The sequence below is a fragment of the Enhydra lutris genome, unplaced genomic scaffold (genome assembly GCF_002288905.1).
Source record: "Enhydra lutris kenyoni isolate GAN:26980312 unplaced genomic scaffold, ASM228890v2 scaffoldscaffold41, whole genome shotgun sequence".
NCBI lineage: Eukaryota > Metazoa > Chordata > Mammalia > Carnivora > Mustelidae > Enhydra > Enhydra lutris.
In genome coordinates this window covers 7,678,451-7,702,360 of record NW_019154125.1, presented here as the reverse complement: position 1 = coordinate 7,702,360, position 23,910 = coordinate 7,678,451, and the positions used below count along the sequence as shown (strand labels likewise).

The following is a 23,910-nucleotide window of genomic DNA, read 5'->3' as shown; positions in this document are numbered from 1 at the left end:
GTGAATTCCTACTTTGAAATCAAAGAAGTGTGATCTATTTTAATTTTTTCCTTTTGTGGATTTAAATAAAGTTTCCAAATAGACTATGTTGCCCCCTCACAGGCCTAGGGGAGAGGGGAATTAGTTAATTTGACTAGTTTGTGTTTTACACTAAGACTAATTCGAATTCTGCAGATAATTCCTTGTGTATCTTTTTAAGACAGTATTTCCCCCTTCCCCTGAAGCCCTTCTTTTTCTAAGGGCGGGGTATCTAAATTTTCTTTTTGTCTATCTAGGGAGAAAGAGCAGTCTTGCTTTCTTTCAAATTAAGTTACTCTAGAACAGTGATTTTCAAACTTGAGTATGCAACAGAAGGAGGAGGTCTTATTAAAAGACAGATAGATACTTGGGCCCAGTGGCCAGAGTTTCAGAAGGCATGGAGCCTACAGGGCCCAAGATTTTACCTTTTTAAAAATTTCCCAGGTGATGTGACACTGGGCATCTGTGAGCTGCACTTTGAGACAGACCAGGGCTCAAGAATGAGCTTCCTTTTCTAGACCCACTGGAGCACATGATATGGGAACACATACCTTCTCTCTCTCTCTCTCTTTTTTATCACCATGGTTCTCTTTGTGTCAAATAGACATACCCTGTTCTTTCTCTGCATGAATGTGATATTTGTGCCAAACTTGAGCCTTCCCAACGCACCTCAATCATGCTTCAACATTATGGCAAAATTCCCTATCCACAGTTGAAACTCAAGTGACTCAGAAGAATGGCAGACCATGTGATTCCAATCACATCTGCTTTGATTACAAATCCCCCATTTGTTCTCACAGACTAACAAATCAAGCCCAAATGCCTTGCTTCTCATTCAAGGGTCTCTATGAACCAGTCCCAGCCTAACATTCATACTTGCATCAATACTGACTCAACTGATGTTATCAAGATCTGCGTCTTTGCCAGGGATTGCCCAAGATACTCCCACCTTAGGTGCTATTTTCCCCCTTCACCCATTTTATGATACAATAACATTGAATAGTTCTCTTTGTCTTTGCTTTCCTTCATATGTGTCTTTGCTTGCACAGTTCCCTCTGCATTTCTTATAAATGTAGGAAATAATGCCCATTTCAAATTACAGGACTACATTACAGTGTTTGCATAGAGCCTAGCACAAAACCTTGTGTATAGTGTTCTCTTGATTAATGCTTGCTTTTAATTTTCTCCTCTCTTCTCCACGTTCCTAGCGCTCTACTGACAGTGTCACAGTGAGGTCACCTTCCCACTACTGCTTTAGTTTGATTTATGTATGCGTTGCCTCTTTAGTATGTGTTTCATTGATTTCCATATTTTTTTTATAAGGGTAGCATTCTGCATTGAAGTTAGTAGAAGCTTAATAAAAAACTGTTCACTGCTACCGTTATTATTACCAATACTTAAAATTATGAAGATGTTTTACAAAGATCTATTCAAAAGTGTGAACATATTTATTGTTGACTTTCTAGAGGCTTGCCAAAGAGGGATAATTCAGATTTAGTTAAGTATCACTGGATTTGGCTCAAAGTTGGCTTTCACTTGGCCATTTGTTGAGAAAAATATAAATCATGCCTAGGTTCTTAGAATGACAAGAAATGGAGAAAGAGAGCTGAAAGTGTGCTTAGTGGGGTGGAGAGAATTATACATGACAGGCCATCCACCTGGCCTCATTCTGCAGTTGACTAAATCATAGAAACTGGCGTAAGTGGTGTTTGTCAAAATGGTTACCCAAGGAAAACGGTGAATGTCATAATTCTAAGCACTGTGCTGTCAATATCAATGCCTCCTTTTTTCAGAAGCAATGAAGTCTGATGGGAAGAACCTGAAGACAGAGTCAGCAGAGGTTGGTCTAGTCCTACCTTTGGTAGCTGTATTAACATGGGCAAACCTGAAAAATCTCTGAGAATTGAGTATTGAGTTGTAACATGATGGGTCTTGCCTAGTGAGGCACAGAATTTCCAACTTAAATCTCCACTTCTATGATTGTTCCTGAAAGAACAACCCTGCCAATAGGTAGAATCCCCATTTGCTTCTGCAGTATCTTGAGAGAGCCTGCACCAGCTTAGAACCCCTGACCATTCCACATGTCCAAAAATTACCTAGTCACAGCGTCGTTCTCAGTCAGGAACATTTTCCCCACAGAAGACATCTGGTGATGTCTTGGAGATTTTTTATTTACCACAACTAGAAGGTTTAGGGTTCTACTGGCATCTTGTGAGTAGAGGTCAGGGCAGCTAGTAACATTCTACAGTGCAAAGGACAGTATCTCTCCTCCCCAACAAAGATTCCTTCAGCTTGAAATGTCAACAGCACCAAAGTGAAGAAGCTCGGATCTAGATAGTAAGTGAGATAATAACTGGTCTATGAGAAGTTAATTCCTTGGCATTTATAACAGTTCTGGGCAAGGAACAAGACCTCAATATATGCTTGTTAGAACTAAAAATATACATATATATTTTTAAAGTATTTGATATTCTCGACTCCTTAATCATCCTTTTGAGATAAGATTGTGAAGATCCCTCCAAAAATGCATCTATGACTCATGATGCGTGACTCACGGGCTGATTTATTACATTAAGTGTCCACTCATTTATCAGGACATCTCCAGCTTTGTGTGGTGACAAAGAGTCAAGAAAGAAAATAAGAACCATGAAGTACCAGTCTTTAAGGTCATGCCATGTAGAATGGTAAAAGAAATTCAGCCAGGGAGCTCGTTTCCCACCATCTCTTTAAGATAGGCAAGTTATATTCAATTTCTAAATTGAATTAAGTGATATAAAATAGTTTTTTGGATATTTAACTACTAACCCATTGATACTAAGAATGAAATAAGAACCAAGTCATCAGAAAGTCCAGAAACAACTTCAAACAGGATATCCATTTGATATTCCAACCTAGGAATTGATAGTATCAAAATTTTATAAATTTTATAAACAATTTTCTGTAAGACATAAATCCATACGGCAATTTTCTAAATTGTTACCTATGGTTGCAGAATGTTATAACCAAAAAGAAGATAAGAGTACATTTGGTGTTAAGCCCAGATAAATGAAGTGATTTGTCAGACTCTTTCAATTCTACTCTCAGTATCTCTAATTACTCCAAAATGAGGGCTAATTTCACTCCACAATGAGCATTTCTTTCCTAACTGAATTCCTGGATGCAGAAATGGAAAAGAAAAGTTTCTAAACTCTCTTCTGACCTTCTCTACTCATTTTGTAACTACTTAATGCAAATTATTTGCCACTCTACCAGATTGTATTAAAACTTGTTTTTTGACACAGGGCTTGAACTCACAACCCTGAGATCAAGGTGAGCTGAGATCAAGAATCGGATGCCTAAATGACTGAGCCACCCAGGGGACCCACTGCATCAAAACTTTTTAACCTGAAGTTTTTATAATTGTTTTTAAAAATTGGGTCATTTAAAGTATTTCCTAAATACCTCTAGGGCAATTTAAATCTCTGAAAGAAGATACATTTTTGGTTTTCAAAGCCATTTTACTAGATACACTTTTATTTTAATGTTTATAACTTCCAAAGTATGTTTTAAGTCCATTCAACCACAAGGATTTCATTATAATGATATTATGTTATCTACACATCCCTAGATTTAATCATTTTTTATGACTAATCAACTACCTTGGGGTAGGAGGAATAATTCTTCTTTTTTAATGCTTTACTTATTTATTTATGAGAGAGAGAGAGATTGTGAGTACAAGTAGGAGAAAGGGACAGAGAGAGAAGCAGACTCTCTGCTGAGCAGGGAGCCCAATGCCCAGCTTGATTCTGGAACTCCGGGATCATGACCTGAGCCGAAGGCAGTTGCTTAACTAACTGAGCTACCCAGGTGCATGCTCACCCTCTTTTTTTTAGAGATAGAGAGTGAGGGCTACCAGCGGGTAGGGGTAGAGGGAGAGGGAGAGAGAGAAAAAATCTTAAGCAGGCTCCATGCCCAGTGTGAAGCCCAACACAGGGTTCAATCTCATGACTCTGACATCATGACCTGAGCCAAAAGCAAGAGTTTGACGCTTAACTAACTAAGCCAGAGAGGTACCCCGGGCAGAATAATTCTACGTCATTCTCTTAGTCTCTGATTTCTCCCATCCACTGGATTAGGGCATGCTGGGGCCAACACCATCTAAAGCATTTAAGCTGGGAACAATACATGTTCTCAGTTTAGGTTCCTCCTAAATGAAGGAGTTACATAAATGTAAATTAATAATGGGATAATTAATATAGCTTATACACCAATCTCCCTGTTGTCTCAATCATTTCTGCATGTTCTCTTGGGATTGTCCTAACTCAGGGCTTTACTAATTTGAGGTTCCTAGGACTGAAGGTTGAGAGGAAGGGGCAAGAGAGGAAAGCAAGGATAAAACATAAATTATATTTTAATCATGATAAATTAGCACACTTACACAATCAGAGTGTATATGTGTGTGTTAATAAGCATGTGTGTGTCTGAGTATATCTGCATATACATACATACCAAACTCTGCTACCTGCCTCTGTAGAATCCCTGTTATATTAAGATAGGAGTCTTCAATTTCTTAAGGACTTTTTTAACTGAAAACATATGCATTCACTTAACAACTACCAAGTGAGCCCCTCCCGTGACATCTCTTCTCAGATGAGTGGGATACGGAAGCTAAGAGACAGGAAAGATCTTTACCTCGCACAGCGTGAAAGGCAGTGGGAGGCAAATAATCAACGAGTTAAATAAGCTAGATAATTCAGACAGTAACAACACTACTATTTTATTCATTTCTTGCCATGTGTGCTTTACAGCATTAACTCATTTGATAAAACCTGGCGAAGTGATGAGGAGCGAGCAGTGGGGGCAGTGCCACTTTCGATCAGTGTTCAGGGAAGTGACATTTGATCTGAGAACTGAATGTGAGGACCCAAGGGAAGGTTGTTCCCAGTCATTTGAAGGTCACTGGGTGGGAGGTGGGTAACCGAAAACCAATATGACTTAGCCCAGTTAGGGTCGGAATAGCATAAAACACAAGGTCAGCCATCTCGCAAGGGCCCTGAGGTCATATGAAGAAATATAGAACTCATTTTCTCTTCTTCCCTGCATGCAGTGAGGAGTCACCGAAATGCAACTGATCAAATGCAGGGTAAAAAGACCACACTGACCCTACGTTGTGTGCAGAATGTATTATGGAGGGATGAGAGTCCTGAGAGGAAGTCAGGTACGATATCATGACTATAATCCAAATAGGAGACCACACCATGGACCATGATGGGGAGCAATGAAGACAGAAACTACATGGGCAGGATCAGAATATATTTTGGAGGCAATTCAGTCAAGACTTGCTCATAATGGATGTGTGGAGTGAGGGGAAAGATGAACCAGTGAAGAGTCCCAGGTTTTGGGGTTGAGTGTCCTGGTGTGGATGGTGATTCCATTCACAAGAATACACACTCCATGAAACGCCTTCACTCCAGAAACAACCTCCCCACCTCTTCCTGTCAATAGTGAATCATTTCTTGTGATCTTGTTCAAACACGACCTCTCTTGGGTAGTTTGCCCTGGTTCTTCATGTCATTTTAGGTCTATTATAGTAAATGCTATGCTTTTAAGTGTTGTGTGACTTTTTGAGTGCATACCTCATTTGTTTTACTAGACACTTGAGGGCAGGAACTATTTCCATATAATTGTTGCGTCCTCACCATTATCATGCTCTCACATATAGCTCCAGGAATCTAAATTCCAGTTTCCTCAGGGAGACCCTCGTTTGAGGCCTAATGATAATTACTTAACGGCTTCACTTTCAGAACTGTATTGGTTTGAATGATAAATTATAAAGTAATCCTACATAGAGTAGACAACAGAAACTCTCTAATTATTCTAAGACTCAAGATCTATATGTAGGAATGCACCACAGAGAGGAAAACCTGGGGTTTAGTTCTCATTCCATGAAGCTCCAAGGTAAGAATGATCTGATAAAGAATACAACCAAAAAGCAAAGATACTTAGTACTGTGGAAATTTGAGCTTTGTCTACAAATAGGAAATGGAATGCAGAATGACAAGTTGCAGGTATTTGAAGACATTTGAACCTCAAACATCTCGTTATTTTAGAAAACTATGCATTTCTGGTATTGTTATTCTGTGATTTTTCCACTGACATATGAAGTTGCAAAACATGTAAGAAGGAGGGATTTCCAAATCATACACTATATGCTTGAGTTGTTCTCACCTCTGTATTTTTATACTACGCAGAAGTAGGGAGGGTCTGAAATGAAACTCCCCCGGTAACTGTCAACAGGATTACTATCTTCAACACTCCTTCAACATTCCCAAGGTGAGGGACCCATAACCAGGTTTACTCCTTGTCAAAATATTTGTCATGGACATATCCCTCATCACTTTTTCATCTCATATACTTTATGCCTGAGTGGCATCTTCTTCACAACTGGGACCAAGAAAGAGCCTGTTGGACAAGATTCTTCTTTCCCAGGCAGAGTGTAGCCCTATATTCACAGATGTGCTTATCCAGTAAACTGCAATAAGGAGAACCCACTATTTTATGCATCTAAAGTTGTCATAGAGGTGCCTGAGGAAACCGTTTCATGATCCACAATTCAGAGTAATGTGCATTTCTCTTCCAATTGATATTTGCTATTTTCTCCTTAGTCACACATTTTTCTCAACATTTGGATAGATGGTGCAGGGAGATTTAACTCCTAATATCTTCTTTTTCTCACCTCTGCAGGATGCTGTGTATTGTAATCATTTCCTTTCTTGTGTACTTCGTTTGTGTTTCTTTGGAACACTGCCACTTTTTAAAATTTTGTATCATAGGATCATTACAGAATGATGTGAGGACATATGGGGCATGGTAACGCCCTTCCCTTCCTTGCTGTGGAGCCTGTTACTAGCAAGAGGCACCCTCCAGACTTCGCGATGGTGGTCTCATTCACAGTCACCATCATGTCTCTTGGCCCAGTGTGTGTCTTCCGCCCTTCACGCCAAAGCTCTCAATGGCAACTTAGACCAGAACTTAAGATGTGCCCAAACTCTACATTTAGAAATCATGTTTTTAAGCCTCAGAGAATTAGGAATTGTTTTAATTTAAAAAAGGCCAAAATTTTAAATGACTACTGATAAGAAAATGTTACTTTGCAAGTTATATCAGTTACATACAGTATAAAAATGTCATTGTTTTATAAAACCTCACAGGAGAATAAGGAAATTCCCGTATTACGGTGCATCCGAGAGAAACAGGCACTTATCACCTGTTTATAATTTATTGTACATGAGAACCTATGACTGCCTTACTTGTACTGTCTTATCTAGTCCCACGGGAAGAAACATGAGATATCAAGCAGCACCTCCATTTCACAAAGGAGGAAAGAGCTGAAGTACCCCATGTCGGGTCCTGCAGCTAAGGAGTGCACATCTTGGTAACCACTGCAGGATATTGGGAACTTTGGACTGAATGAGGTCATGTTTGCCCTCAGGCAGTCCTGATTTTAATATCCTTTCCATCATGCCAGTAAAATGTACTAACATTTTCACTTTATCTTTTCAATTACCGTGTGCTCTGAGAAACAGCATTTTGTTGTATCATATTTAAATGTATAAACACGGTATATATCCTAATCACCTAATCCTGACGTGCCATTTTAATTGTGCATTGACTATTCCAAATAGACAAAGATAATGTGTTCCTTTCCCATTGTTGTGAAGATTGGCTATACTGTGCATAAAAGCACCTTGGTCCCTTTAACTACCCTAGTAGCTGGATCCGTCTTGGATTCAAGCCTGTTTGGGAGATCCTATGCAGGCAGGTGAATTAGATCAGGTTATGAATCACCATGAACATCTCACTAAGTGAGGACACGTTCAAACCCTGCAGCTCCTCCTCTGAGACAACGAAACATGGAGAGTGAAATGCATGCGGGGTAACTTCGCAGCTGGTTTCTGGCCCCATGAGAGGATCTCCATAGCACTGCTCTCAGGGCCTGGGACACTCCACAGGCTGGGTGAGGAGAAGGAGGCCATTGGCGGGGAGAACTTTGAAATTTACACTCTGGCTCCAACCTCCTTCATGGGCCAGCACTGTCACTTGTGTATGTCTGGGAGGGCCCTGAGATCATGGGGGGATCTGAGCACACTGCTCATTTGAAACTTAGCCTATCAAGAGGCTTCTGTAAATCTGGCTATAGTAATGTATCCTTATCGGACAAGAATGAAGAAAACTTGGTTGAAGTTTATTCACAATTTGCTTTTTCTTTGGCTTTTATCAATCCTCTGTCATACAGAATATTCAATTTTTTTTGAAGAGACAAGTTGATATGAACACATCAGGAAAAGAAGAGTAGGAATTTAATAAAGAGAAGGAACCATTTCTAGCTAATTTCAGATCCGCTATCTTTGGCAAGCTGCCCAGAATTTTTCCTCCTTTTATTTATAAAATAATTTAAATATCTTTGTACTTTTAGAAGTAAATTTTGTATACTAATGATGGAGAGGAACGAATATGTTGAGGTTGGCTGATAACGAATTTGTAGCAAATGGCAGATAACCCAGCTCCTGGTCACGAGGCAGAACTGCACGAATCTTAGTCTATTAGCATAACCTGCTGCTACCTGAGGAAGAAACACTGTTTTCCTTGCAGAAGGGTTTAGACTTTAAATTACTGGGTTTTTGTCAAAAAGCAAACATATTTCATTAGCTGAAATTCTACTTTATTCAATGTGATGACTAGATGTCATCTAATGTACTTAGACTATCAGGTGCGAGCAATGTTCACTTTGCATCTCACTTAATCCCCACAACCATATGGTGATGTAAGTATTATTCTTGTAGTCCCATTTTTTTCTTCTTTTACAGTGAAGGAAACGGAGAGTCCAAGAGGTCAAGTGATTTGTCAAAGTCACCCAGCCAGAACACCAAGGCTATCCTTTTTACACTGGACTATATGATCTCTCTTTTCCTCTACCCACTCTCTCAGATTATTGTTATTTCAGCAATGTAAAAATAGAATGAGTTTATTTTGTTTTTGTTTGTTTGTTTTTTTTAAAGAGGGCAGAATGGCGAATGTTATCTGGGCTGGCAAGGCTGGGGTCAACAGTGATGGCTCATCAGGGTTTATGAGAACACACTCCGTAGGTGGGGGAGGAGGGAAGGGGAGCATAAAAGGCTAAGTTTAGCTTTCAGTGTAAAGTTTCTGAGCCCCTGACTCACCAAAAATGCAGAGGTAACCATCCCTTAGCCTGCCCACCTTGCTACCTACCACCTGGGCACCTGTGTGACCTACGTCTGTGTCCTCAGTCCTTTCCGGTTAAGATAAGGATCACACCACCCTTCCCTGGTGTGATTGTGGGGATTATGGAGGAAACCTGGGGCCTGGCATTAGTTGGGGCTCAGTAAATGCTGGAATAGTCATTCTTAGAAAGTCACATAGAACATGGACGCCAGTAGCTAGAAGCGGAAGCACAGACAAGGTGAGGAACACCCAGACAAGAAGCTATGGGGCTTCAGGGGAGGAGGATCATGGACCTTAGCTGAGATGAGGCACGCTGTCTGCCTGATAGGGCGTGAGGGCTTCAGACGCATAGATACAATTAGTCATCACCACAGATGAGAGTGAAGCAGAGAGAGGTGAAGCAGAGAGAAGTGAAGTCACTTGCTCAGGTCACATGCATCCAATGAGGGGCCCAGGCAGGGTCAAGTCCAGGCCGCCTCACCCCAGCATCCGCCAGTGGACCAAGCACTCATACCACTTCCCAGGACTCCGAAGCCATACTTCGGAGGGTTCTTCAGGCGACCAGCACACTCCCTGGACAATCTAAGGAGGGGACCACTATCGAGACTTTGATCTTCCCTGGTCTCCAATTCCCCATGTGTGTCATATAAGTGACCGTCATCCTTCCAAGTGAACTGTCAGTTCCTGGATTCCAAGTCACTACACATAACACCTACAGAACCGAGGCACCACGAAGACACTCCCCACAAGCGTGATGAGTGGGGGATGAAATGCGACAGCAAAGCACAGCTTTGGAAAATGCCGTGTCTGTTGTTTGCTGGGAAACGCAGGCTTGCTTCACGGGCTGCTCTCCTTAGAAATGGGGCTGCTTTGGGGAAAGCAATAACAACCCATAAATAAGAACATATCCCAGGTAAGAGTACTGTTTAATGGAAGGTCCCACTTAGTATTTGCCCAGTGAGGGAATGGCCTTTGCAGGCCACCGATCCCCTCACAGTGGATGAGAGGTCCTGATGCCCAAACACAATCAACACAAGAATGCGTAAATGTATAGATTTATGGAAGGAGCCAGAGGCATCCATAAACACAGATGCAAATAGTACACTTTTACTCGGCATGTGAATAATAGCTACATGGTTCGGCCCGACTCTGAACCTTCTCCTTCTCCTGTTAAACACTCAAGCACTATGAGGTAGGGGTAACCTCACAATGGGAAGAAAATGTTGTAACCTGTTAAGGGTTTTGTCTGTCTTTTCAGAGTCCTCCTAATTTAATGTTTTTAGCAATAATCTTTATAAATCGACTGTCTAAAGAAGCAAGGAAGGACTTATTTTTCATTCAGTGCATTTTCAAGTTTCCCAATGTATGAAGTATGGTCCTGTCTCCATTTGGTAAACCATTATTTATGTCTACTGGCTGGCAGAAAGCATGATTAAATATGCAATGCATACAAACATATGAAAAGTTTTAATAGTGTAATGTGTTTTGGGGGTTGAGCAATTTTTTATTAAAGACAATCAAGACTTTGATTTAAAAAAGCAAGACGTAAATGCTAAAGGATAATACTTTTCAAATGTAACAAATTTTGACCAAGTTCCATACCTATCAAAAACAGAATTGCTATCTTGAGTTACAAAAAGGAATTAAATCTTCCCTCTGTTAAATGGTACTTAGATTTCCCTGGGGGATTCGTACGTTCCATTAAATTCAAAGATGTTCAACTATCAATTTTGTTATTATATATTAATCAGAATGCTAAATATATTCATTAGGTGAAGGGGAAAAAAAAGATCTGTTCTCCGGGTGATTATGGCATTTGTAATATTTTAAATGGTCCAAAAAAGGAAAGCTGAATCTCAGATTTTAATGACTGTACCAAATGGTCAAAGATCCTGTAGCACCTCATACCTTTTTCTCCAAGGGAGTGTCTCTTGCTTCTGGCAAAATATATAAATGGCTAATATAAAAAGAAAAATATTGTGTTCCTATAGGTAATGCCTGTCTGTATTAGAGAACTCGGAACTTTCAAACTGGAAAAAAACTGAAATGGAAAAAAACCAAAACCTGCTCTTACAATGTTCCCGTATGCTCTAGATAAGAATAGTTAATGAATAATGAAAGAAGTGGTGTCTTGAAATGAGACTGGTTCATTGTTCTCCTGAAAAGCATTTAGACTCATTCTCCTATGACTCGATGACTAAATGGGTTTATAATGCAACATTTTAATGTTAATAATCTACTTGCACAAATCAAGCAAATGGCAAGTCAAAGACTGAATCATTTTGTAATGATAATTAAAAAAAAAACCCACTGGTCATATGGGCCAATCTTTAATAGACATTAATTGTTCACAATGCTTCTTTTGCCTCAAAGATTCTGGAGACTAGGCAGAAATATATTTCTTTAGAAGTCTTTGTAATTTTCCTGGTAACTTTTCTCCATAAAAATAGCCCTCCTCAGAAAATAAGAGTATTCATCTAAAAATGAAGATCAACTAACACAGACATTGATTGTCAAATATATCAATTTAATAGTGGTACAGGTTAGGAATAATTAGTAGTAAATTGATTCAAGTATTAAGCCTACAAGATTGGATGCAAATTTAGGGCTCAAATTCATTTAGTTGTATTGGAAGTATTATAGTGGGCTAGAACATTTAGACCCCATGACACAGAGCATTAAACTTTAAAAAAAAAACTGAAATATTTGTATTATTTTAGAAGACTTAAACAATGGCTTAGAAGTGTCAGCACTGAAAGAAGAAGAAGAAGAAGAAGAAGAAGAAGAAGAAGAAGAAGAAGAAGAGGTAGAAGAAGTAGTAGAAGAAGTGTCAGTATAAAAAAGCAATAATGACCCTGCCCCTCTCTGGGGAAAATATTACCCGCTCCAGTGGGGACAAATGAGTTCATTCATTTGATCAGAAAGAGTTACTAAGGTCTTACTAAGTGTGGTGCACTACTTATAATACGGTTACCAATAATTTCCACGTGAAAGAAGGAAACCAAGTAAGCTGGCAAGGTATCTAGGTTCTCTTATCTGCAGAGAGCTCCCGGGGTGGAGGGAGAGGGAACAAGAAGTCTTCCTCTCCATGGGGGAGAGCCTGTCCCAAGCATTGCTGGTGAAAGGCAAGGGAAGGAAAGAGAGAGCTAGAAGCTGAGTGGGACATGCTCGGTTTAGGGCTTGATTTATAGAGAGGACTTTACATGGGAAGCGTTATTGCTATGATTTCCGGTGCGGAACTGAGGGTGGAATGTTTGCTGTACCCGAAATGAGGAGAAGCCAACAGTGAGAAAAGGGAGGGACACAAACAGGAAGCACATGCTGGGATGGAGCCCTCAGCAACATGATTCTTAAGGACAGACCCCTCCCAGGCTGTGGATCCTCCCCACTCCCACCTGTCCTTCATCCGGGTTCAGTGCTGCTTTTCCTAAACTCCCCCTTCAACACTTAAGGGAACATTTTATCAGCAGTTTGGAGGGTATAGCCAGTGACCAAAACCTCATGCCAGGGTCCGGGGAGTCTTACTCATGGCCCTGCTTAGAGTCTGTTTCTCTGAGGACACTTCTACGAGTACATAACTGTTCTTTTTTTTTTCTTCCCTCTGTTTGTGTGCTAAGGAATATTTAAATAATGGATACTGAGCCAGGGAAAAAAGAGGACTTGATGAGAAGCACCATCATGGCCTTTCCAGATGTTTGCCTTTAGGATGTGAAATGAGTTACGCAGAAACAAGATGGGGAATTGCTGGCTAGACCCCAGCGTAGCAAGGAACCCACCGTGGGAGTGATAGATGGGCGAGAAATTAAATATGTCAGCAATCACTGACGCTGTTCAAGAGCCTATCCTAAAAACATCCACGTGGGGGCAGAGAATTATTTGAAAGATTGAGAAATTAATCTGTAATCTCAGGTGTTGGCTGGAGCTATGCTTCCCATTGTGGTCAGCATGCCTGAAGATCCCAAATTAAAAAAAAAAAAGTTAATTCAATTTTAAAGTTGAAAAATATGACCTTTGAGGAAAGGTTACAGGAATCGGGTTTGTTGGGGCTAGGTACAACTCACCTGCAAACCCAACTTCATAAATATCAACCACTTGAAATCAACTATGCTCCAAGCCTTCAGACGTCTGAAGCGGACAAAGTAGACGAAAATTATAGTAAGAGATTTTCGTTTAACTTTAATAAGGAACTTCCTGGAAGGAATCTAAATCTCTTACTGCAATTTGACTTACTGTTACAAGGTTAATTAAACACAAACAAGCTCCCAAGGAAAATTGTGGAATCTTGGCTCTTAGCTAGAAAACCACATATCTGAAATGGTTTAGGTTTACTCCTGCCTGGAATTAAGAGGCTGGATTGAATAACTCTCAGAGTTTGTGTATTATATAACTGGTTTTATAGCTTTTTAACTTCTTTCGTGCATGAGTGAGGCACACATCCATATGAACTCTGGGGCTGAAGAAAAAGTACAACGAGCCCTATATACAGAGTCGATCTTGAGTTTTCTTACTTGGCAGAAGAGAGAAAAAGTGTTATTTTTAAATTGGCTCCTTTCCTGTACACTATTAAGGAGAACTCCAGTTTGGAATAATATTTTATTGTAGCACTAAAAGATAGTCCCAAATCATTAACATACTGAGTCCACTGAGCCCCTTATCAATACCACATTCAAAGTAGTCTGTTCTGAGCAAAGAAAAGGCTGAAGTAGACCTTAACAACTAACCACAAACAACACTTATTTTTGGCCTTATTAGGAATTTGACATTAAAAAAAAAAAACCCAAACCACACATTTTTATTATATATGGTCAAAAATAAGAACAAAACCAGCCCATTTCTTCACAGCATTAAAGTGGCTGAATACATTGTTCTCAGTGCTGCAATATTCAAAATTGGATAATTTGTGGAAAAAAAAAAAAAAAAACAACCAAAACCAGGCTGCAATTGCAAAACATTTCATGAACTGTAGCATAATACTTAATAATTATTCTTCGTCTTTTTTCTTCTGTCAAAATAGGCAAAATCATTTCTTTCTATTGCTTTTTCCTCCCCTGTTTTAAAGAAAGAAACAAACCACCGTGACATCCATTCCATTTTAAACTAATGTTTCTATTATTTCATATCTAAATGGGGCTGACATCATCAGCTCCTTCATGTCCTGAAAGATATTTAGCTCTGGTCCACTGTTACATTCTTGATGCATTACATGAAATAAAATATCTCAAGATTTCAAAAATATTTATTTTAAAAACAGCAATCAAATTGCCTGTAATCACATTTTCTGCTTGGCTTTGAAAGCTACATTATTCAATATGCCAGTGGTCCTTTCCATAATGGCAACATATTAGAAATTCATGCTGCTCAAATACATCTCACTTCCTTGATGTACCGCACCCCCTCTAGACCCAGAGGAGGACCCCTGCTTCAGTTTGTGTGTCCTGCCCAGAACCTTCTGAAGTGAATGCTTGTCAAAATAGTTGTACAGTGGTCTCCGAATGCAAAGTGTGGCATGCCTGAATGCCGAAAATGACAATAAATCTGAGTATAGACATGATGCTCGCTTTTGTTGCCTGGAAAAATAAGGCATTTGGGAAATCACCCCCTCCCCTGCCCCCCATTTCTTTGCCTTTTAACATCTTTTTCCATTTGCAACTCCAGAATTGGAAATTTGAAGCAGTCAAAGAAATTGAAATCTCCTTTGTTGCCCTTTTTTTTTTTTTTTTTTTTTTTTATTGTCAGTTTTCTATAATGTGTCATTAGGAACCATACTCCACAAAAAGCTCAGGTCTAAATGACTCCTTTCTGTGAGGCCATTCTAAAACTTTGCACGGTTTTTCTTTGTATGAAAGAGCTTCTGTTGACTGCACAAAGAACAAGCAATGGCCACATATAGGCCAGGCAGTGAGGTTTGGATGACTTTATACAAGGTTGCATTTTCCCTTCCACCCATCCATGATTAAACCTCGCAGGGAATGTGCCAGAGTAGAGAGAAAAAGAAGAGGCTCTTGATTTCAGTTTTGTGGAACCAAAGGATTTTTCTTAAACCGTGCATACTTAATATAGGTATTTTCTTATTCTACCTTTCTCCCAAAATGGTTCTGTAGTTTCTTTTTAACAACATGAAAACCCCAAGCAACATCATTTTCTTCTTAATGTCAGGACAACATTTTCCATTTAAGGAAACGTTCTGTTCAATAGATTCCAAATATCTTAATGACCAATGAGGCCCGGGGCTATGGCGGGGGTGCGGGGGTGGGGGGGACAGGTAAAACATTAAGAAAGCCAAAGTGACCATAGGAAAAATTACTAAGGGACCGAAGTGAAAAGTTGGGTGAGCCGTGAGTCTGGATCACAGTTGCGTGGTCAACAGAGTATGAATCATAGGAAAATGCTAGCCCTGGCCTGGGTCTCGGTGATCAACTAGTTCTGTGGTTTTCCATCTTCTCAGAGGACAGAAGCCGTTGTGAAGGGGAACTTTTATAGGAAATGTGAACAGTGAGATGAATAACAACCACCACTCTGGCTGATTCCTGCCTTTCTCTGGCTCCAACAAGCTTAATTTGGACCCCTCTGATCTAGCCCAACCCTGCTGGTTACAGATGGGGTGCAGTAAATTACCCATGCTTAATAAGCTTATTCAAGGCAGGCCCTGGCCTTCCAGACTCTTGTTCCTGTGCTCTTCGAACCAGATTCCACTCTCTGAGAACCTCAGGCTCGTCAGTTACGCACTATCAAAATAACTCAAGGGAATTTGGAGAAAAATGGAACTCTTACAATCTTGGGTCATGAGTAGCTGTTTAACTTGGACCTAGAGAATCAGAACTAATTGGCACTTGTTCGACAGTATATACTAATAGAAATTCTACCCTGTTTTATAGACTGGGCTTAGAAAACAGGGACTTTAAGAAAATGGAACCTTTTTTAAGTGCCAGGAATCAAACTTCTTGTGGGAGTCCCAACTGACTACTGACATATAAAATGGCACCAGCAAGAATATATAAAAAGGGAATGCTGGAAATCTGGGGAGGAAGAAATTTCACCCTAAGTGTGCTTCACTCTCCATATAGGTGTTTTTTCTTTCCTTTTCTTTTCTTTAATTTTAAGATTTTATTTATTTATTTGACAGAGAGAGAGAGGTCACAAGTAGGCAAAGCAGCAGGCAGAGAGAGAGTGGGGAAGCAGGCTCCCTGCTGAGCAGAGAACCTGATATGGGGTTTGATCCCAGGACCCTGAGATCCTGACCTGAGCCGAAGGCAGAGGCTTAACCCACTGAGCCACCCAGGCACCCCTCCATATAGGTTTATGATAAATTTCAGAAAATAATCTAGATACTCTGCCTTGGCAACATTTTAATCAGAAAAAAAGTCCCACTGAATGTACCTAGTACCTACTGTATGACGGGCGCTACTTTACAGACACTAACTTCTTTAATGTTCACATTATAGGATTAAATATCTATTATAACCCATTTTATAGATAAGAAAACAGGCACAGAAAGGTTATATAAGTTGCTCACTGTCACACAGCTGGTGAGTGTCAGTGACAGGACTGGAACTGAGGTGGTCTAGCCCCAAGATGTTGGTTTAAGTGATAATGGTATATAAGGATACTCAGTAAAAGGTAAAGCCTTTTTTGGTGAATAGGAGGCTTACTCTTGTCTTTTTTTTTTTTTTTTTCTCCTCTAAAGATGTGAAGAAGATTAAGGATCAAAGTATAAATAACTCTTTGGAAAAATCTCTCTCATGCATTCTTAACTCCTCCAAAAGAGTCAAGAAAAAACTTGCTTTTTCTATTTCCTAAAAGATTGATTTATTTTATTTTATTTATTTTTAAAGGTTTTATTTATTTACTTGTTTGTTTTAGAGAGAGAGAGATTATTTCATTTAGAGAGTTCAGGGGGTGAAGCAGAGAGAGAGGGATAAGCCAACTTTGCCCTGAACCAAACCCTGATGTGGGACTTGATCCCATGACCCTGAGATCATGACCTGGGCTGAAATCAAGAGTTGGACACCTAACTGACTAAGCCACCCAGGCATCCCTGTTTGTCTGTTTGCTTGTTTTAGACAGAGAATGGGAGAGAAAGAACCTGTGTGTCTGGGGAGCTCCAGAGGGAGAGGGAGAGAGAGAATCTCAAGCAGACTCTCGCCGTGCCATGAGCCAACTCAGCTGGATGTCACAACCCATGCGATCATGACCTGAGCCGAAACCAAGAATCGAATGCTTGACTGAGCAACCCAGGCATCCCACTTTTCCCATTTATTTAACAAACTTACATAATGCTTCCTATGCCAACAACTGGTCTAAGCAATTTTTCAATATTCATTTAACCCCATGAGGTAAGGACTATTTTTATCCTTGTTTTTCAGGTAAGAAAGCTGGGACATTTATGAGCTGAGCCACCGAGCAAGTCACTTAACCCCTCTGAAGTTCCGTTTTCCAATTGCGAAATTGAGATAATACTACTCATTCAGTCATTGATTTCTAATTACGAACTAACTTTTTTATGTCTAATACAATAGACGTTTGTTGGAAATGCTTACAATCAGTAAATCTGTATCACTTATGTTGCCACTAGGGATAAGAACAAGCAGACACAAGAAAATTTATCATTAAGATGAAATATCAAAAATGATATAATATATAATAATTTATATTATATAAAAATAACATATGCGACACGGTAATACATCTGCATTTAAACATGACAACCAGCTCTAAAATATATATAATACTTAAATGAAAACTAAAATATTTCCACTCCGTTGATGCATTCAAATTCTGAAATTCCGTCATGTGAAGATACTAACACCAAGATGTGAGAACCACACTAAAAGCAAAGTCTTGGGTTTATAACATTGAAAAGCTTCTAGAAAATACAACTGGAGATGGTTGATCCTATACATAAATCTGCCTGGGTGGTTTATACTCAGACAAACATAAAAGTTGCCGCGAGTTTGTTATTTTGAATCTACAAGTGTTAGCTCTTATTATTGTAAGTGACCTTGAAAGAAGGGTTTGGAAAAAGCACCATAATTTCTAGGTGAGCAGCTCTTACATCTGGATTTCTGTAGTCATGACTTCCTTGTCTGTATGAGCACTGATGACCTACATAGTGCCCTCTTCACAAATATATTTCAACAATTGACAAACTGACCAAGACTTCGGTTGTTAAACTTTGCGATCACATTACGCACATGCAAAGTTTTTAGGGAAGAGTTTTAGATTGTTTTTACAAAGAAACATGAAGAACATATTCCATGGTCTTAAAGTTCCTTTCAAAGCAAGGAACCCCTGAGTGCTTTTGAAATGTAAAATATAGGGCTGTATGAAGGGTTGTTCATCTTCAGATCCATTTGTATTTGGGAATGATGTGAAAACAGCTCAGTAGCCCATCTTTCTGTTCTCACTGTCACCGCTCTGTGTATCTCCTCAACACTTCTTGCCTGAGTTATGACAACTGGCTGCCCAGGATTTCCACAACTCCAGTTTCTTACCACCACTATCCACCCAGGAAGAAGCCAGAAGGATTTCCTCTGACTGCTTTCATAATGCTTTTGCCTTGAGTGAAAACAGCCAATGGTTTCTTTGAATCCATCATATCAAGCCCATAGTCCTTTCACTAGTTTTTGAAGCCTTTGGTCAAATCTTCCAACTTAAAATAACCAACCTACTTTGCAAATGCTCTCAGATATGGCTTTTATTTCCCTCTCTGTTTGTCCAAATCAAAACCACCTTTCAGACCCTGCCTGCAGCCCTACATTTTCCACTAGGTTTTATAGACTACCTAAACCAGATTACTCTCACATCTTCCAACTAGGAATTCCTACTGGGTTCATTGGCCAGTAAAACTGAATTAACATTTCTCCTGGTCTCTAATTGCTTCATATCTTACTCTGATTGCTTCATACCTATTTATGTTTTCTCCATAATTTACAAGCTTTTGAAGGACAGTGACCTTGTCTTATCAATCATGTGAGCACTTTCAAACATTTAGATCACGATAAGCATTTAAAATGTACACACTGATGAATGGTATTCTAGACACATGATACTTCAAAAGAGTTGAAGAGGCTCCTTGTTTCTCAAAGGAATTAGTAGACTCCTATGAAGTCGGCCCTGCCAACTTTATTAGATTTCTATCACAACTTTACAGCATATCAAACTCTGGTTCCTGGACTCCAGCCAGAGATCCCAGCCTTGAAGGAGGATTCTTACAATAAATTTAATCTCCAAAACTACTTTTGCCAAGACCACATTGACTTAAAAAATGGGTTTCATATAGATTTAATGTTAGAATCAACATTACCTAGACCTACGCTGTCCAGTATAGGAGCCACTAGGAACATGTAGCTATCTTAAATGTAAAATAATTCAAATATAATAAAATAAAAATTAGTTCTTCAGTCATCCATCCATATTTAAAGTGCTCAATAGTCAATGAATACTGCTATCAGACAACATGACTAACAGAAAAGACATTATCCCAGAAAGTTCTATTGGACTGTGCCAAAGTCCATCAAAGCTTCACCAAGACTTGGATTATTTGTCAGAGTAGCTTTTTACATAACAGCATAAAATGGTAAGGCCAGTACTGGGAGCAGGCAAAGTGGATGTCCTCCTCAGAATATAGTTTGGGAAGTATGGGGAAGGCTCACCATCCTATGAAAAGTTGAGATGAGATGAGACTTGCCAAGAACCAGAATGGCATGGGGCGCCTGGGTGGCTCAGTGTGTTAAGCCTCTGCCTTTGGCTCAGGTCATGATCTGAGGGTCCTGGAATTGAGCCCCACATGGGGATCTCTGCTCATCAGGGAGCCTGTTTCCCCCTCTCTCTGCCTGCCTCTCTGCCTACTTGTAATCTTTCTCTCTCTCTCTCTGTCAAATAAATAAATAAAATCTTAAAAGGAAAAAAAAAAAAAAAAGAACCAGAACAGCAAATTAGAGCTTCATCCCCTTAACGTGGGCCAGATGGGGCCCCTTTGCCTTGCACAGTGTTAAAAGTTTCAAAGGAAATATCATGTTGAAGGGAAAATACCTAAAGTTCAATTTTTGACATTGGGTTGGGTGGGGAAAGCATAAAGAGATTTGGATGAAGAGAAGGTCCGGATAGGGCAAGAGGAAAACACAGTGGAAGAAGGACCTAGAAAATGATGCATTTCACTGTGACTAGGTCGAGTTCTGAGCATGCCATTTAAGGATGGAGTGACTGCCATTTTGACAGCTCTGGGGAAATCCTTGATACATGTATGTCGAAGTTGTACACAACGCACGTATGCACATATACACTGAAGAAGCCTCAGTTAACAAGCGAGTGGTATATCAAGACGGTCCTCGGAATGCAAAGAAGGCAAATTATATAAAGAAAAAAAGGGTTTGGAGACTTAAATTACGTAGCGGAGTATCTCATTATCCCTTCTACAGCCCTGCTCCATTCACACTGTGAGAAAGCTTAGAGGACCGACTTGATAGTGTATACGCCATATGCGTTGCGTTCTTCTTCGCCTTCTTAGCACACAGGTGGTGCCTATGAAGGCATCACTTGGACACCTCATTGACTCGAGAACAGGGTCTGAAGGCCAAGCCCCAAAGAGGAATGGACATGTGACCTTTCAAGGTGACTGCTTTGAAGTACAGCATGATTCAGATTTACGAATTTAGCATCTTCATTTAAAAATCCATGTTCTACTTAAGGAAGCCATAGTTAATACTCTTAGGACCAATCTATACAGGTAGAATAAAAAATCGAGGCAATAATTTTCTGCCACCACAAGTGATGCAAATGAGTTCTCTCTTGACCACTGAGCTAGCTGCCAATTCTTAAGAGAATCTGGATACTATCATGGCATGAAGCTCTGGGCTTCATTCTTGAAAAATGACTTCAGGGTTTCTTTTGATACTCCCCAATCCCAACCCCACGCCCTTTACATTCGTGATTAACAGGAAAACCTTTTTGTGAATTCACTCAAGTTAGAGATACATCCCCAAATGTTTTTGATTAGTGATAATGTAAATGTTGCCTATCAGAAACCATATAAGACAAGCAGTTAATCAATTTGTTCATTGTGAGCCCGACAGCACTGTTGAGTGACTTACCAAAATGACAATCGAGTTACACGTACTGTTAAGTTATTGAACAACGGAAACAAAAGAGTGCTAATTAAAAGTCACTGTTAACCTCAGGGAGAGTTTTATGACAACGTAAATGTTCTGTCCTTGGCCATATACTACAGAAACTATTTTTCACTACTTGCGATACAGACAGAGAAATTACTAAGGTTTTAGATGACACACAAACCAGAAGGAAAGATTTCATTACAAGTCAGTGTTTCTCAAACACGGGATGCTTGTTAAAAATTCAGATCCCTGGACTTTGGGGTAGAGGCTGGAAATTTAATTTTTGCTGGTTTTCCTGGACGACACACATTCTCACTAACTTTAAGAAGTACAGAACACTCGAAGGTTTAGGGGGACAATGGATCCAATAGACTGAAACACTTTAATGGAGATAAATTTTGATCACTAAAATTGTACTGCCAAAATAAAAATGAAGATGGTTTTCTTGCTTTCCTATCCTGTAAATCTGTGGGAAATGGGGAAGAAATCTAGTTGAACAGCAGTTCCTGTTCAGAAGATGTGAGGGTCTTTCTTGTAGTGAGAAATCTGGCAGTAAGTGAGAGGTGGCCTTTTTAAGATAACCTTTTATCTGAAATCTAGTTAGACATTTCAACTTTACGATAGGGCCTTCAGTGTCTAATAGTGCTTAGAACTTTGAGTAAGACGTAAGAGTGATCAAACAGGTAATTAATTGATTTTTGCCCTGAATTCAACAGAAGACTGAAAATTACTTCAGGAACTTACGGAGAACATTTTCCCTAGCTAAAAACGTATGCCTAGTTTCAGAATCCTGTGTTACTACAATGCAAAACTTCTCCCATGAAAGTCGACCTTACCCTCCTATGTTCCTCGCTCCCCACCACCAATCGGCAAGCAGATTCTTACCACAGAAATGGAGTTAGTAAGCAGGGCTCCGTCCTGTCCCAGCAAATTGGAGACGGTGATTTCAGGTAGGTCCATGTTTTGTGGATGAAATGGGAGCAGGCCATTATGGTTCATTGGGTGACACAGAGAGTGGTAACCAGGTTCGACTTCATTCACGTGTACCAGAGAGTGGTCGGGGAGGGAAGGGGGGGTGATTGGTGGAATGTTGAAGTCTTCACTTTCCAGGCTCGGGCCAGGGTAAGACTGAAAAGACAAGGGATATTGTTGCAAATTATCATCCCCCTTCTTCTTTGTCACCGTGAACAAACACACAAGACCCATTCAGATATTATTACAAGCAGCCTTATGGATTTGGCAAAGACATTTCAAACACGCAGATTACCCTGCTCTGATTTCACTATTATGTATGGAGGAAAGTGGTAAACATTGAAAATTTGAGGAGGGACCGGATAATAAAATATTGTTCCCAATTAAGATCAAGGCATAGCAATACTTAGCAGTCCTTTATAGAGCAGGTGTTATAATAAAAAGGAAACAATTTGGGTCCTGATCCCTCTCGCAAGCCTATCTTTCAAATTAAGCATGTCTTCCTAGTATTTGAGTGCCCAAGTAACGGGACTTGTCTAACAGCACAGAGCCGGCTGAAATGGGCAAGATTTGAAATGAGCAGGCCGAGGGTAGGAGCCAAAGAAAGTAGTGTAAGGTATTCATTGGGTGTTCAGCCAATAAACTTCATGTTCCTGCATCCAAGCGCCTCGGGTTATTTTTTCCAGATGGCGTCTATTTGTCTAACAGAAAGAAAATCTTCAAGTTGCACTTGCTAAATGTTGTACAAGTTTTGATCTATTTGTTTAGGTGCTGTCAGAAGGCATGATGAAATGAAGTGCTCCTGGGAACATCTGGAATTCAGACCTGGTAGAGGCTCCTGTGGGTTAGCAACTGGGCGGGGTGCGGGTGCAGTGTAGGTGAAGGGAAAGATTTGATTCATCTCTGCGGATCACTGTCCTTGAATATCTAGAGTTCTGTTAACCAAATCACCAGCTCTAAAGTTCAATCATCAGGTACCAAATTTTCCTGTTTATAGTTTAGATCTCTTGTCTGAAAAATACAGTCATGGTCAGTGTCAAAATCCTAAGTTTGATGAAATTCTCGGTTGCTTGGTATATTTTAGACCTTGAGTCTATAGAGGTAAACCATCAGTTCCTGGTACAAGTATTGACCTAAGAAGAAGCATGAAAGATTTGAAGTGGGAGGTGGGAGAGAGAGGAAGCAGGTGTATTAATGCTGGTTTTGTAAAAAGTGCTGTATGAAGTCCTTTGAGTCATTTAATCCTTAACAATAATCCTGTGTGTGGCTATCATTATCCTGATTTCCTGAAGTGAAAATCCAGACTCGGAATTTAAGTCACTTTGACTCAGCTGGTAAATAACCAGCTCAGTATATATTGAGGGGAGGGATAGACATATGCTATGATAGAGAAGCAGTTTAATTGCTACTATTTTATTAGGAAGAATGATACAAAGTTGTCAATATCCAATGGTCTTGGACCAGCAAAACTTAAGAATTAACATTAGCTTTGGTCTCAAGTCTTTCCTTATCCCAAGTTCCATTCCAGTGCCTATCCCACTAAAATATTTACTCAGTATGAACACAAGAATGCATAATTTGTCTTTGT

At 39.8% G+C, this 23,910-nt stretch overlaps 1 protein-coding gene across 2 annotated transcripts in view; it reads right to left on the bottom strand.

Annotated features, from left to right (window-relative positions):
• LOC111155427 (thymocyte selection associated high mobility group box) overlaps positions 1-23,910 on the bottom strand; it is a 299,729-nt gene that overhangs the window by 107,772 nt on the left and 168,047 nt on the right. For both annotated transcript variants that reach the window (XM_022515581.1, XM_022515582.1), the window contains exon 3: positions 22,236-22,478. In XM_022515581.1, coding sequence (XP_022371289.1) covers positions 22,236-22,478 — 243 coding nt within the window. The remainder of the gene's footprint in view (positions 1-22,235; positions 22,479-23,910) is intronic.